The sequence below is a fragment of the Littorina saxatilis genome, linkage group LG12 (assembly GCF_037325665.1).
Source record: "Littorina saxatilis isolate snail1 linkage group LG12, US_GU_Lsax_2.0, whole genome shotgun sequence".
Taxonomy (NCBI): Eukaryota; Metazoa; Mollusca; class Gastropoda; order Littorinimorpha; family Littorinidae; genus Littorina; species Littorina saxatilis.
Genome location: NC_090256.1, coordinates 33458919 through 33473356, shown reverse-complemented (window position 1 = coordinate 33473356; position 14438 = coordinate 33458919). Strand labels below are relative to the sequence as shown.

Below are 14438 nucleotides of genomic sequence, written 5' to 3'. Positions count from 1 at the left end.
GTCAGGCGAAGAAAGTACTGAAAGTCTCGGTCATTATTATTTTGAGCGCGCCGAGACTAGTTGGCAGTCGTGTCCTTGTAAGTAGGCTACATGCAGACAGACAGATCTAGATCTAGTGTCTCGCTTCTTCACCTATGCTCTTTCTGTGTGTGTGTGTGTGTGTGTGTGACGGAGTGATTGAGTTTGTGTTACTGTTTGTCGATTTCTTACGTGAGCCTTGATGGCTTCGCCTCTTGTATTTCTTTGTTATTATTGCATGCGCACACCCTCCCACACACACACACCCATTTGGTTGTGACATGAAAAGAAATGCACAAACAAAAGCAGGCATTAAAAGTATTTTTAACATAAAAATGTACATACAGTTCCATCATATATGCACGCAAGTGCATACAAATCATCATAATCATACAGTAGTCTCTCTCTCTCCCTCTCAATCTTACAAATGCAGACTGCCAGCTGTTTCGTGTTTAAAACACAAGTGCTACTGAATCCTGCATGATCTTCAATATCTCTAGGCACGCACTGCTCTGGCAATCGTACACCCTCCCTTTTAAGACCCCATGATTTATTCTGTTCGCTGCCACAAAATATTTGAATACAAAGTATTACCTTTGTTTACCTGAAATGACAACTACATTGTAACAGTGTGTCCTTAATGTATTTAAATGAACACACACACACACACACATCGTTTGTTGTTTTTCTTCTTATTCTCTTGTTTATTGAACGGTTTGTTGCACATTAAAGCGAGGTACCCAGCTGACCTCCTACAGGCAGCGAAAGGGTTAACCCCTTCACTGCCACAGTATAACAGCATTTTGGTATTGCTGTGCGCCAGAGCAAATTTCGCTTTCTTCGGTAGGTTCACTAATCTGTTCACTGCTCAATCATTTATTGAGATATCTCTTAGATCTTTGGCATGTGGTTTGCTTACACCCTTGGCTATTATCTGATAACATGATCATTGGACTTTGTTTGTGATTGTTATAGTAAAAATCGATATGACCATTTTTGTCAAAAATTACAGTTTCCAAACTTTCACACACACACTGCAGCATGTAAAACCGCAGAAAACACAGCTAAAACTGGTGTCAAACATCAGGTACTCACATTACAGCCCATAACAGTATTCTTCTGTGTGGTAATCCATAAGTCACTTCTTGTAGAGCTTCCAGAACACTGTATCATTTGAAAACAGGTCTACGAGTTGATGTCCGACTTTCGGCCGCCATTTTGAATCTTATAGATCGGAAAAAACTTCTAAAAATGTTTTTACCACGTGGTACTAACTTATCTGAACGGTCAATGGGAAAGAACTGTGTTTAAACCCCAACAAGAAGTTGGACAGTGGTTACCTCCCATTTAGTTTTCACAAATGTCCTGAAAAGTGCTGATGTAAATGCCACATACCTAGTAGTGTATGGGCGTATGACAAACCAAACATGACCACGTATCTAGTACGTGCTGGGCAGTGAAGGGGTTAAACCCTCTCTCCTTTTAAGACCCTGATTTCTGACATTTTCTGTTCAAAATTTTGCACATTAACCTTCATTTCAATACCTGAATTTCTCAGATTTAAAAGAGGGGTACTATTGTAGTCAAATTGTGTGTTCACAATCAGTGTTTCTGATATCTATTTAGCACCAAACTGCAATGCAAGATCTCCGCAACCTCACTTCAGCCAACACATGTTTAACAGGTCAATTTACCTGAACACACAAGACAACAGGACTCAAGAGACATCATTTTCATCAGCTGACTAAAACAGAATTCTGTAAACCCTCCAATTAGCAATGCACAGATCAACTTCAATTCTGCTTTGGGGTTTTTTTCTGTTGTTTTTTTTTTCCAGGGAAAAAAAAGTGAAAGGTTTGGTTTTAGCAAAGCAGGTTCCAGAGTGCTTCAAACCACCTGAGAAAAAAGTCTTTTTTTTTTTTTAAAGCAGAGCCCGCTAGTGTCAACTGGACACTATGACGCCGAGTCAAAATTCTGACTTCCATCCTTCTTACAAACCAGTGTTGTTACTTTTCTGTTTGCTCTTCATGCCTATGTTGCTCTGGAATCTAAGTAGACAACACTGGATTTTACATGTAAAGGAATGGGTTAACTGAACGTTCTTGACTTTCAAAAAGCCCAGGATGTCCTGAACGTTCCAAACTTTCAAGAGCCCTGAACATTCCAGGCTTTCTAAATCCCTGAATGTATTAGACCTTCAAAAGCCCCGAGTGTTCCAGAATTTCAAAAGCCCTGAATGTTCCAGAGTTTGAAAAGCCCCGAACCTCGTTTTTGCAAGCATCATCATGAGTCATTTGGGAATCCAAAAACGCGTACAACACCGGAGTCTCGATCCCTGTCTCTGTCGCTGCGGTCGTCACATGCGTAGGCCAGGAGGTGACGTTTGGGATGCCAGGCGACGGTGAAGGTGGGCGTGTCACAGGGTATTTCATGAATCTTCTCTCCTAAAATGGGGAAAAAGCAGTACTACTTATAACGCAGGAAGACCAGTTATCCCAAAATACAGCCACCTTGTCACAGTAATCAATTAAACTTGAGAACATGGCAATGACTTTGCTAAGAAAAAGTCTCAAGTACAATCAAAAGAAAGTCCAATAGAATACCATTATTTCTTGAAAAATCTGGAGTACCACGTATATACAGTGGAGTCCGGGTACAACGAATCTCAAGGGAGATACATTTTAGTTCGTTATATCAGTAATTCGCTGTAGAGTTTTCAACCCTAAATGGCCTCAAGACAAGTTTTCCCAATCACCTTCAAATGATCGTCCCATCGATCTTTCCTTGGAGAGTACAATCTCTGCATGTTTTCAACAGCTTCATAATATAATCCATAGAGAGAGGAAAACTAACAGCGGGAGGTGCATGAAAAGCGTCAGTTTTCACGATAAAACTTTGACTCGCTCATGCACGGGACATAACTGCACTCCGGACTGTCCACAGTGTTGAGCAATTTAGGAGACTTCACTGCCTGAGGAGAGTATTGATTCAAACGAACGCGTGGTTCTATATCGCGTCACTCGGTCACGGATCGGAGAAAACAAAAAAACAGTTCCAGATTTCCAAACCATGTTCGTCAGCCATTGTTTTTAGCAAGACAGACCACATGTGCACGAGCTTCGCTGACGTACATTGCAAAATGTCATGACGTCATCACAACTTTCGGTTTTGGTTCGATCTGTTCCGTGCACCTCCCGCTGTTAGTTTGTTCAGAGTTCGCTCATCACGCGATGTGCACTTGTGTTTGTGTATTTTTGTCTTTGGAGACAATTATTGACATCAGTTCGTTGTAGCCTTGTGACTTTTAGAGACAAAACGGCTCTGGGGTGATGAAAACGTGTTTGTTAAAAGAGGGGTTCGTTATGCAAACGAGTTCAAAAGGTTCGATGTAGCCGGAAAGTAACAAGTAAGAAATAGAAGGCTGTCTGCCGGGAAATCAATGGCAGTTTGTTAAAAGAGGGATTTCGTTATACCCAGGTTCGTTATAGCTGGACTCCACTGTACTGTCCGACAAAAATGTATACCCATGCACAAAATACCTTGTCATAGTTGACACAACCTGAGCAAACCTGGTGAGGTGAGGATTGCATCTTACCTGTTTCTACCTCAGCAATGTCGATGACAAGATCCTCGGATGCTGAGGCAATCATCTTGCCGTCATGGCTAAAACTGAGTGTGCGAATGGGCCAGTCTAACCTGCAACACAATGGGTTAAACACGTCACATCTCAAAACGGGGTGTACAGCACATTTTTACACATCAATAACAAAGCAAACTTATTTGCTGCATGACAGGGTATTCCAATTCATGCCTGCTTAATCTACAAACACACAAACACACAGACGCAGACACACACACAAAAACACACCACAGAGACAGAATCAAGTAATCTACCTTTATCAATTGCTGGGCTTTCTGTGCCTGTTCTGATTCAGCCATGATTATCTTCAAATTATATACCACCCACTGTAGCCTGATTGTGTAAGGAAACATTAGCAACCAATTAGTTAACTCATTGTCTCCCAGGTACGGATATATCCAAACCCACTCATATGGCTCTATCTGACCAGGTACGGATATATCCGCTTAGACTGTTAGTTTCAGTCGTTTCTTGTAACATCGATCTAACGCCTGCATTCCAGCGTGTTGATACACAGTTACAACACAGTTACTACAATTCTGAGTGACCTGCTGCAGCACAGCTGATCTCGGCTAAAAAAAAAAACTTGGTCAACATAGGTGGGGTAGAAAGTGTTAAGCTCACTATCTGAGCTGTTAGAATTTGGAAAAGTCTCTCTTATGCTCATTGTTCATAGTGAATGTATTTCGGATTCAGAATATCGTGACAAGGGTAAAAGACTGTGACAGTTCCATTTCCATAAATTTGTTTAATCTGTTCTTCAATGTACAAACAAACAAATAATGACATGGTTGGCTACTAAGACAGAAGTGATGAGTGGACAGGCCAACTCCCAACAAGCAATATACATATTTACACCCCCGGTATAGGGGTGTGTATAGGTTTCGCTCGATGTGTTTGTGTGTTTGTGTGTTTGTGTTCGCATATAGATCTCAAGAATGAACGGACCGATCATCACCAAACTTGGTGAACAGGTTCTATACATTCCTGAGACGGTCCTTACAAAAATTGGGACCAGTCAAACACACGGTTAGGGAGTTATTGGTGGATTAAGATTCTACAAGGACTTATAGAGTGACATATTAATGGTCAAAGGGAAATAACCTTCTCAGTTGGTGGCAGTGAGAATGGTTATTTCCCTTTGACCAACGGGGGTGTTTTTCCTACCTCGAAGGAATTTCTTGTTTACCTTGCAAATATGTGCACGTAGATAATGTAGCAGGGGTCTTCATGATTGTGTTATATTAGGCTACACCAAAAGGGAACATATTCACATCATGCAATAACCTCCCAAAGAGGTACACTTTAAGAGAAAGTAGCAGTGGTACCACAGGTACAATAATGGCTTCGCTACGACGCTTTATCATTGTCAAGCTAAGGCTTAGATGAGAGGGAAGCATCCCAACATGCAGTAAATTACCTTGCAAAGGTGCGCACACAGACAAGGTCGTGGAGGTCCCACAGGCTGACCAAGGCATCAGCACTGCCAGTGGCAAAGTAATGACCAGTGGGGTCGAACTCTATGCAGATGCAGTTGGCCGGGTGAGCATTGAGAACATGCTGCAGCTTCAGGTCTGGATAGCTGGAAACAGACAGCGTTTAAAGGAATGCTATTCTTCCATAAACATGTGTTTTCTTTATTAAAACTAATAACTCTGAAATAAGTCAGATTGAAAGTCTTAATGTTTGAGAGCTTTTATTCATATGTGCACGTCCATGATACTTGGTAACAGTTTTGGGACATGAGTACTTTGACAAAAAAGTATCAATAATCAAACTTAAACAGGCTTGTCCACATACAAAAGACCTGTTTTCAATCAGATATTCCAAAGACAAAAAATTGAAGGTTCTCGAGCATCTATTTCATCACAACACATTGACAATTGGGTGGGGTTGACTGCGTGAAGTCAGTTAGTGTGCTTTGCGCACATTACAGAAGGAAACGAAACCAAGTGAGATCGGAAAATTGTCTGCGTTTATCGCCGATCATTGATATTTTTGAAAGATCTATTGCTCAATTAATTAAGTAAGTTATAATTCAGCATACAAAATAATGTTGTTCCTGTAAAATGTGCGCGTTAGTACATGTTAGTACTTTAGACAATTTATTCTCCCTGCATTGTTTATGGAAACGAAAGTAACTTACGACAAGGCTTTTTTCAATTCCATCTAAATCTGAAATAACTAAGTGTTATATTATTTTCTGTGTTTTTATTGGAAAAATGTACCCTAACCTCAAAGCATATGTCCCAACAAATGATCTTTGGTGTTTCTAACAAAAACACCAGTGCATAGAAGTGAGAAGCTTTGTTCATGTCCCCCTTTTAGGCGCCCTTTTGAGGCCATGCTTTGATAAACAAAAATATTTAAAAAATTCACAAACACAACTGTTTTTGCAAACACGTTTTATTGGATCAGACAAAGTTGTCCTACATCACATGAAACCATCAACTGAGTCCAAGGCTTTGTGAGAGCAAGTTTATAGACCAGCAAAGTTAATCACTCACTAATTTTGTTACTGTTAGTGTTACCCAGTATCACGGACGTGCACATATGCTTTTTCTTTTTAAGACTCCATTCCCACAGTTCTGTACCAGACATTCCTCAACTTTAAACCGTTATTTCTTCTGGTTTCTGGGCACATTTCCTAAATTCATGTTAGTATCGTTACAGAAGTTTCCCAGGGAGCATGTGATCAGAGGTTACTTTCGTGAACTCAAAAACAGCACAGCCCAGCTACTGAAGTCCTTAGAGTATGAACTTCAGATTAATATTTTGTGCTTTCTTCACTCAGTAAAGCTTTACATACCATGCTAAGAAATTTCATATGTACAGTAAAACCTGTAGAATGCGGTCACTGGACTTAACGGCCACTCGCACAATACGGACAGTCTTTATTGGCACGGATCGTTTCCTTCATTAAAATCACTGTACTTAGCGGACACCTCGGAATTACGGACGCGGACGCTATTTTAGGTCCCTACTAAATTGTGTAACTGCTCAATACGGAAAAAGGATGTTCGTTTAACTTCCAAACATCATTGCGATTGACTGTCTTCTCTCTCTCGCAAGCTTGATTTGATTTGAGAGGTAAAAGAAGCTTAATCGCGATTGGTCGGCTTTGAGCTGAAACTGAAACAAGCTTATTAGCGATTGGTCAGCAACCTCATAGCCAATGAAATGCATCGAAAGTATTCTACGGAAGTTGGTACATTTGTAAACAACATCAAAGATTCTCACACACTTGCACAGCTGATTCAGTCGCTTTTTGCCGAAGTTTGAATGAATCATGATGGCTTCTAGGTTGCGGAAGGAACGAAACGCTCTCACTTTAGAGCAACGAGTGTCTGTGGTGAAAAAGCTGCAGAGCGGACAATCATGCTGATCGATCGCGCAAGAGCTGGGCTGTGGAAGGACGCAGATTTCAAAAGTCAGCATAGACAGAGAAAAAATTATGGCTTTGTGGGAATCGGGAGACGGTCGAGCAGATCAAAAGTGGATTTCGAAGAAGGCAACTGATTATGAGGAACTAAATGATGCTGTTTTCCAATGGTTTTCAACAAAGCGTGCTAATCATTTTGTCCTTCTCTGTGGACTGGATCTGTTACAACTGGTAATAAAATACTGTATTTCACTGTTTTTACTTGTTATTTTTTTAACTCTTAAATATGTACATACAATATAGCACTTTCCTTTTCGCAACCACATTTGCTTGAACCTGTAAAATAAGGACACCTGCAGAATAAGGACACTTTTCAAGGGTGTCCTTATTTGACAGGTTATACTTATTATATGTATTCCAGTATCAAGAGAAAAGCTAGAGCTTACCTGAAGATGTGAATGCTGCCATTTCCTGAAGTAAGAAAGAACAAGTCTCCTTCGTTGTTCCAAGATATTTCATTCACTTCAAACTTGTACTGCTCCTCTGCTCGAGATCTTGCTGATCGTACGTCAAGGAATGTGACAAGGTCATCTTTGTTTCCGACAGCTATTGTGCTGCCATCTGGTGACCAGCAAATGTTGATGTTCTCCCCTGTGGATGACAAAATCTTAAGTATATATTATTATATATAATAATAATTATGCTGACAAATAAAAAAGAATTTATTCCAAGACTCTGCTTTTAAAAGCTATGCACTGTGGAATCACTGGATGCAGCAAATTAGTCTCTTCTTTGCCACTTTATCTTTTAAAAGCACAGCACGTCTCCCGTAAACCATCACAGATACTGTCAGGCTTTTACACACAGTACAAACACGCTTTCGTTTAAACACTCACCGCTTGAGAACATCCTAGGTGCCCTACGTAAAGAGTGAGCAATTTTCAAAGAATTGATTTTGCGGATTGTCTGATCAGACAATCGGACGGTGGGTTTTGGCGTTAGACCTAACTTTTAAAATCTAAATAATAAATTGACAGCTTGTTACACAAACATTCTTAAATCATAAAAGAATTCTTTTTTCATCAAGACAATATCAGTACAATTCGAAGTTTTGAAAGTTTGAAAAAAGAAAAGCCTGGAAGCAGGGTCATGCAAGGTCGTAGTTCTCATAGCAGACGACGGTTATGCCTATCGCCAGTTCCTCTGAACAGTCAAAAGCCATCGCTAGAGTACGTGTGAATCGCAGCCGTTTGTTGCGTTTAGATTCAGAGGTACATAATAACGTGCTATTGCAGATAAGCTTACAGCAAGTCGCATTGAAATCATAAACTGACGACTACACTTTGAAAATTACTCGCTCTTTACGGAGGGCACCTAGGATGTTCTCAAGCGGTGAGTGTTTAAATGAAAGGGTATTTGTACTGTGTGTAAAAGCCTGACAGTATCTGTGATGGATTACGGAAGGCTTACTGTGCCTTTGAGATTGCAGCACAGTAGTCTGTTTTCAATTATGCAAATTCTATCTCCAACTGTGGGAAAGATGCATAACGTCAAAAAGGTTCAGTGTGCCATGGAATCCCAAAGTTTGTGAAAGCTATCATTTTAATTATTACTACATGTATTTTAACAATAACATTATCTGAGATTACTGAGTCTCCACACAAACTAAAGACACTTCCCAATACAGTCTTCTATTTCTAAGTTTTGCTCTAAACATGTGCCCAGAAATGTGCATTCCTGGTATGTAATCAAGAGCACAAAACACTTTTTATTACCTTTGGAGACAAACAGAAGTTTGGGCTAAGTTAATATACTATATATATATATATACTAGATGATTACCCGCTTCGCCGGGTACCGGCTTCGCCGGGAAGAAGTAGAGCCGAATACCAGGCTGCGCCTGGGACCCGGCTTTGCCGGGTGTACGCCGGCGAAACGCGCAAAACACTGGAGACCTTCTAAAAATATTAACGTGCAGTGACCTTCTGAAAATAGTAACGTGGTAACGGGAATATGGATTGACGCCACACGGAGGAAGGGAGATAATCGCGGCTGAAAACACTGGAGAAGATAAGGAAGAGTTACTGGTAGTGGATCCCGACAAAAACAAAACAAAATCGGTTCAGCGCGACAAACGCTGCGCGCTGAGAGCACGTGTTGAAATATCTCATCGATGAGGTTGTGTTCGGGGTGTAGCTGAATACGGTGTCCAACTTTGAAAAAGATCCACCGAGAACTTTGGCCGTGCATCGCGAACAGACAGACAGACAGACACTAGTCGTATATATATATATAGATCGATAGCCCCCATAAAAAATCTGATGGTGGCAATTTTGCCGACCTCAAAGGTTTCCAATTGCAAGAGCATCTATATATACGACTTGTGTCTGTGTGTGTGTCTGTTCGCCATGCACGGCCAAAGTTCTGGATGGATCTGCTTCAAATTTGGTGGGCATATTCAGCTAGATCCCGGACACAACCTGGTCGATGAGAATTTTCAACACGTGCTCTCAGCGCGCAGCGCTGAACCGATTTAGGTTTTTCTGTTCATTTCACCATTCCCAGTAACTCTTCCTTATCTTCTCCAGTGTTTTGCGTTTATCTCCCTTCCTTCGTGTGGCGTCAATCCATATTCCCGTTAGTACGTTACTATTTTTAGAAGGTCACTGCACGTTACTATTTTTAGAAGGTCTCCAGTGTTTTGCGCGTTTATCTTATCTCCCTTCCTTCGTGTGGCGTCAATGCATATTCCCGTTAGTAGGTTACTATTTTTGGAAGGTCACTGCACGTTACTATTTTTAGAAGGTCTCCAGTGTTTTGCGCGTTTATCTCCTTTCCTTCGTGCGCCGGCAAAGCCGGCGTACACCCGGCTTTGCCGGGTCCCAGGCGCAGCCTGGTATTCGGCTCTACTTCTTCCCGGCGAAGCGGGTAATCATCTAGTATACAATATACCAGGAGACAACAGCAGTCACACCCTATCACAAACAGCTCTCTACAATCCAGAGGTGTCTCATCTAACTTGAACACAAAATGTAGAGCTAGATACATTATTCAAATTAGTTCATACTCAACACCACTAGACACACTCTGCCGAACAGCAGCTGAAATGATGAAAGGACTACTGCGTCATCTTGTCATACTTATTTGACCTATTTATCCTCTGACAAGACTTACATTAATTCAGTATATTGAGAAACCAATACAAACTCAATTTTTTGACAATTAATGTTTCATTTCCAAGAAGAATACACCCAGACCCAGGGTTTCGCTACGCAGGAAAGATAGTTATACCTTTTGTGTTGATAACTGCTGCTGCCTTACTACTGCGTGCATCCCAAATGCGAACAGTTTTGTCACCAGATGCTGTGGCCAAGAGATCTGGATTTGATGGATGCCAACACAACTGATCAACACTGTCACCATGGCCACGAAAAATGTGTTCTTTATTCTGAAACAGAAAAAACCATCACAAGAACGTAAAGCTCAACAGTATAACATTATTCAAGTGACATTAAGCTAAAAATGCTACATTCCCTGGATCATTTTATCACACTCACCATATAACCACTTATTTACAGCGTTAAAAAGTAGTTGTTTAGGAGCTTGATCAAGAGTCCACCTTGCATTATCCTTATTCACGTACTGAGACAGTTCTCTTCTCTCTCACTCACATCCAGTGATCCACACACTGACAGTGTGATACACACAAAAAATGACATATGTAATGTATGCATCACTGCTATAGTGCTATTCTTCAATAATGATTAGTAGATCACCCTACCTGGATCTGGATTCTTTACGTTGCAGGAACCACTGTTGGTCATCTTCGCAACGGATGCGGGAGAGCGCATAATAATAATTTTGAGTACAATAAAAGTCCTGACTTTGGTGGGACAAGTCATATATTATACAGTCCCGTCACATCAATGTCTTTTCACTCTTAGTGACTTATTAAAATGTTAAAAACTGAGCTCTGCAAGTGGTCCGTGTTGGCAGTTGGGGCAGCCCTGATGATGACGGCAGTCTCAGCGCTGAAGATCACTTACCTTACCCACTTGACTAATTCATACTTGCAAAGAGTAGTTGTTAAAAACTTGGATGAGATCACTAGCAACCATTCACACTAAAGTCCGCTAATTTGGAATAACTCAGAATGTCACTGTGCATGATGAGTCGGAACAGCACTGTCAATTTCATTTTCATGAACCAAATAAAATCACCAACCAAGCGTTCCCTCTCCACAACATAGATGGCAACCGTCTTGTCAAATGATCCTGAGGCTAGCCTTCTGCCATCTGCGCTCCAGGCTACCGAATGCACCTTGGCCGTATGGATCTGAATGTCACGGGTTCTGTTGTTGGCTTGAAAATGCTTTTGCATTTGCTCAGCGTGGCTCGCCATTTTCAATGTTGCCGGTTTGGTAATCCCCCTTTTCAAGGATAAGATAGAGAGTACAGTCCCCTGGCACTCTTTCACAGGCACATGACGGTAAAATAATGTGTGTGCCGTGTGTGCGTGTGGTGTGTGTGTGTGTGTGTGTGTGTGAGAGAGAGAGAGACTCGGAGAGAGAGAGAGGCGTGCACCTGTCGGCAGTCTCTCTGCCTCCATTTCCATCATAACTAAATGCGGAGACAGAGAGAGAGAGAGGGACTGTGAGAGAGAGAGAGAGAGAGAGCCTGACTGACTGAGAGAGAGAGAGAGAGAGAGCCTAGAGAGAGAGAGAGAGAGAGAGAGAGAGAGAGAGAGAGAGAGAGAGAGAGAGAGAGAGAGAGAGAGAGAGAGAGAACGAACGAACGAACTTTATTACTCAAGGATGGAGATTTTAGGCTCACGCCTAGTCTTACAATCTGTCCCTGCTAAACTAAGACATACAAATAAAGACAATAAAAGGACAATTGTCAATCGCAATCATACTGACAGTATTACTAATTTCAACATTACCTATACGACTACATAATGCATAATAGAACATTAAAATGTACATGTATGTCAATATAATACAAAGAAAACGAAAATTCGACTCGCCACACACACGCGCGCCGCATGCCTGCAATCACGTTCGCACTCAATACAACACACACACTCACACACACACACACATACACACACACTGACACACACATTCACACACACACACATACATACACACACACACACACACACACACACACACACACACATACACATATGCGCACACACATACACACGCACGCACACACACATACACATACACACACACAAACACGCACACGCGCACACACACACACAACAACAACTTCACTGATTATCATCATCATCATCATCATCATCATCATCATCATCCTGATCATCGTCAACATCATTATCATCATCAACAAAATATATAGAGGTTAGTGATAGCAATGCATTCTTGCTAGAAACAGTTTCAGAATGTAACTGTTCGTGACAGCAGATATTTGCGAAGCTGCGATTTGAAGTGTTTAATCGTGCTTGACCCCTTTATCTCACATGGTAGCGAATTCCAAATTGTTGAGCCCGAAAACGCTAAACTGGTTTTATATAAATCAATACGGGGTAGCGGGGAAATTAATTTGTTTGAGCCATATCTGTCTGTTGCTTTCTGAAATAATGATCGCATGTACTGTGGGGTCTCGTTTATTTGTACCTTAAACATTAAAAGCGCCTTATTAAAAAATAACTGATCTTTAAGTGATAAAAAATTAAGAATGCTAAGCTTTTGATCTGTTGATGTTTGCGGACCCGGCATGATAAGTTTGGCTGCGCGACGGTGAAGAGAATTTACTTTCAGTTTAAGTGAACATCGCTACAACCATCCCAAAGTGTAGATGCATAATTCAGATGAGGTAAAATATGACCAAAATAAAACAACTTGAGTGCTGAGATATCAGCGTAATGCTTTAATTTGGAGAGAAGGAACAAGTTTTTAGATAAGGTTTTGGTAACACGATTGAGGTGGGACTGCCACTTTAATTCAGCGTCTATTGTGACCCCGAGAACACGATGGCTGGTTACTCGCTCAATGGGTGACTGAGATGAAGATTCAGAGGAGCGAGTTGGTGTTTCTGTCGTGTTGTGATCACCATGCATTTAGTTTTGCCTGGGTGTATAATCATTGAGTTTTGTTTACACCAATCAAATATGTTGTTCAAACTCGTTTGAAGAGAGGTTTCTATAGATTGTAAACTTTTACCGGACGTGTAAAGAGACGAGTCGTCTGCGAAAAGGTCATTAATAACCGTCTTGTCTGATATATAGAGTGGTAGATCATTAATGTAAATGCAAAATAAAAGTGGGCCCAAAACTGATTCTTGTGGGACGCCGTGCATGAGCCGTCCTATCGAAGAACGGTTACCACTAAGGGAGACAAACTGCGTTCTGTTCGCTAAATAAGAACGAAAAAATGGTAAGTAGGATTCGTCGCCTAAATAACAAGATAATTTCTTTAACAGAATTGTGGGATCAACAATATCAAACGCTTTCTCAAAATCGAGGAAGACGGCGCCGACTGTTTCCGAATGGTAAATGGCAGAGAGCCATGTATCGCATAGTTTAACGAGAGCTGTGTGACACGAAAGTTTAGGGCGAAATCCTGATTGAGATGGAGCGAAAAGACCACGGCTTTCCATGTGCAGAAGCAAGCACTTTTGTACATGTTTTTCTAATGGTTTTGATAGAACAGACAATAGCGAAATTGGCCTAAAATTGTTTATGTCGGTTAAGTCTGTTGTTTTTGGAAGTGGAATTACTTTTGCGGTTTTAAATATTTCTGGAAACACATTTCGGTCAATACATAAGTTGTACGCATATATGTAATTGGCTCAACAAGAAAGGGTAACGCTAACTTGAGTAAGGAAGCGGGTATGTTATCGGGTCCCATTGACTTTTTTATTACTCAAGTCAGTTATTAGTCGCCCGACATCGTGGACTGCAATGAATGGGATGTTAAAAGGTTCAACTTCTTTCATATTGGCCTGGCAAAATAATTGAAGAAATTGTGGGCATTCATACTCGCTTTTGTCCTTTTCCCTATAGGTAGACTCCAAAAGTTTACTAGGAAGAGATAAGAAATAATCATTAAAGGCACTGGGTGAAATACCAACCGAAGTTGAATGTTGTCGGGTTTTTGATTTTGCAGTTACTTCGCCGTTTATTGCTCTCCATAAGGAAGCAGTATCTTTCTTCTCAGAAACAAGTTTATTAAAATAATGCCTTTTGGCCCGGCGCACGAGGTCTAAGACCTTATTTCTTTGTTTCTTGTGATCAGCTTTTAATTTGTTCTCTTTATAGAAATCGCGAAGAGCCATAGCGTTTATAATGTCTTTATTTAACCACGGGGGAAGTGTGGGGTGCTTAACCCTCTTTTTGCGCAACGGTGCATGCTTATCAATAATTGGCAAA

General features: G+C 40.9%; 1 protein-coding gene across 1 annotated transcript; it reads right to left on the bottom strand.

Annotated features, from left to right (window-relative positions):
• Nucleotides 1-331: 331 nt before the first annotated feature.
• LOC138981781 (THO complex subunit 3-like) lies at nt 332-11536 on the bottom strand. The gene is made up of 6 exons (XM_070354858.1): nt 11265-11536; nt 10332-10488; nt 7487-7691; nt 5079-5240; nt 3614-3714; nt 332-2462 (listed from the first exon to the last, which is right to left on the bottom strand). The coding sequence occupies exons 1-6, from the start codon at nt 11439-11441 to the stop codon at nt 2302-2304; spliced, it is 963 nt and encodes a 320-aa protein (XP_070210959.1). The 5' UTR covers nt 11442-11536; the 3' UTR covers nt 332-2301.
• Nucleotides 11537-14438: the final 2902 nt, after the last annotated feature.

Bases quoted from the DNA above. Each gene is read 5' to 3' on its own strand.
- LOC138981781 (XM_070354858.1), bottom strand. From the start codon at position 11,441: ATGGCGAGCCACGCTGAGCAAATGCAAAAGCATTTTCAAGCCAACAAC. The intron at 10,489-11,264 runs GTTGGTGATTTT...TTTCTGTTTCAG, and splicing joins TTGTGGAGAGGGAACGCTTG to AATAAAGAACACATTTTTCG. The intron at 7,692-10,331 runs GTATAACTATCT...TGTCATCCACAG, and splicing joins AGCAGTTATCAACACAAAAG to GGGAGAACATCAACATTTGC.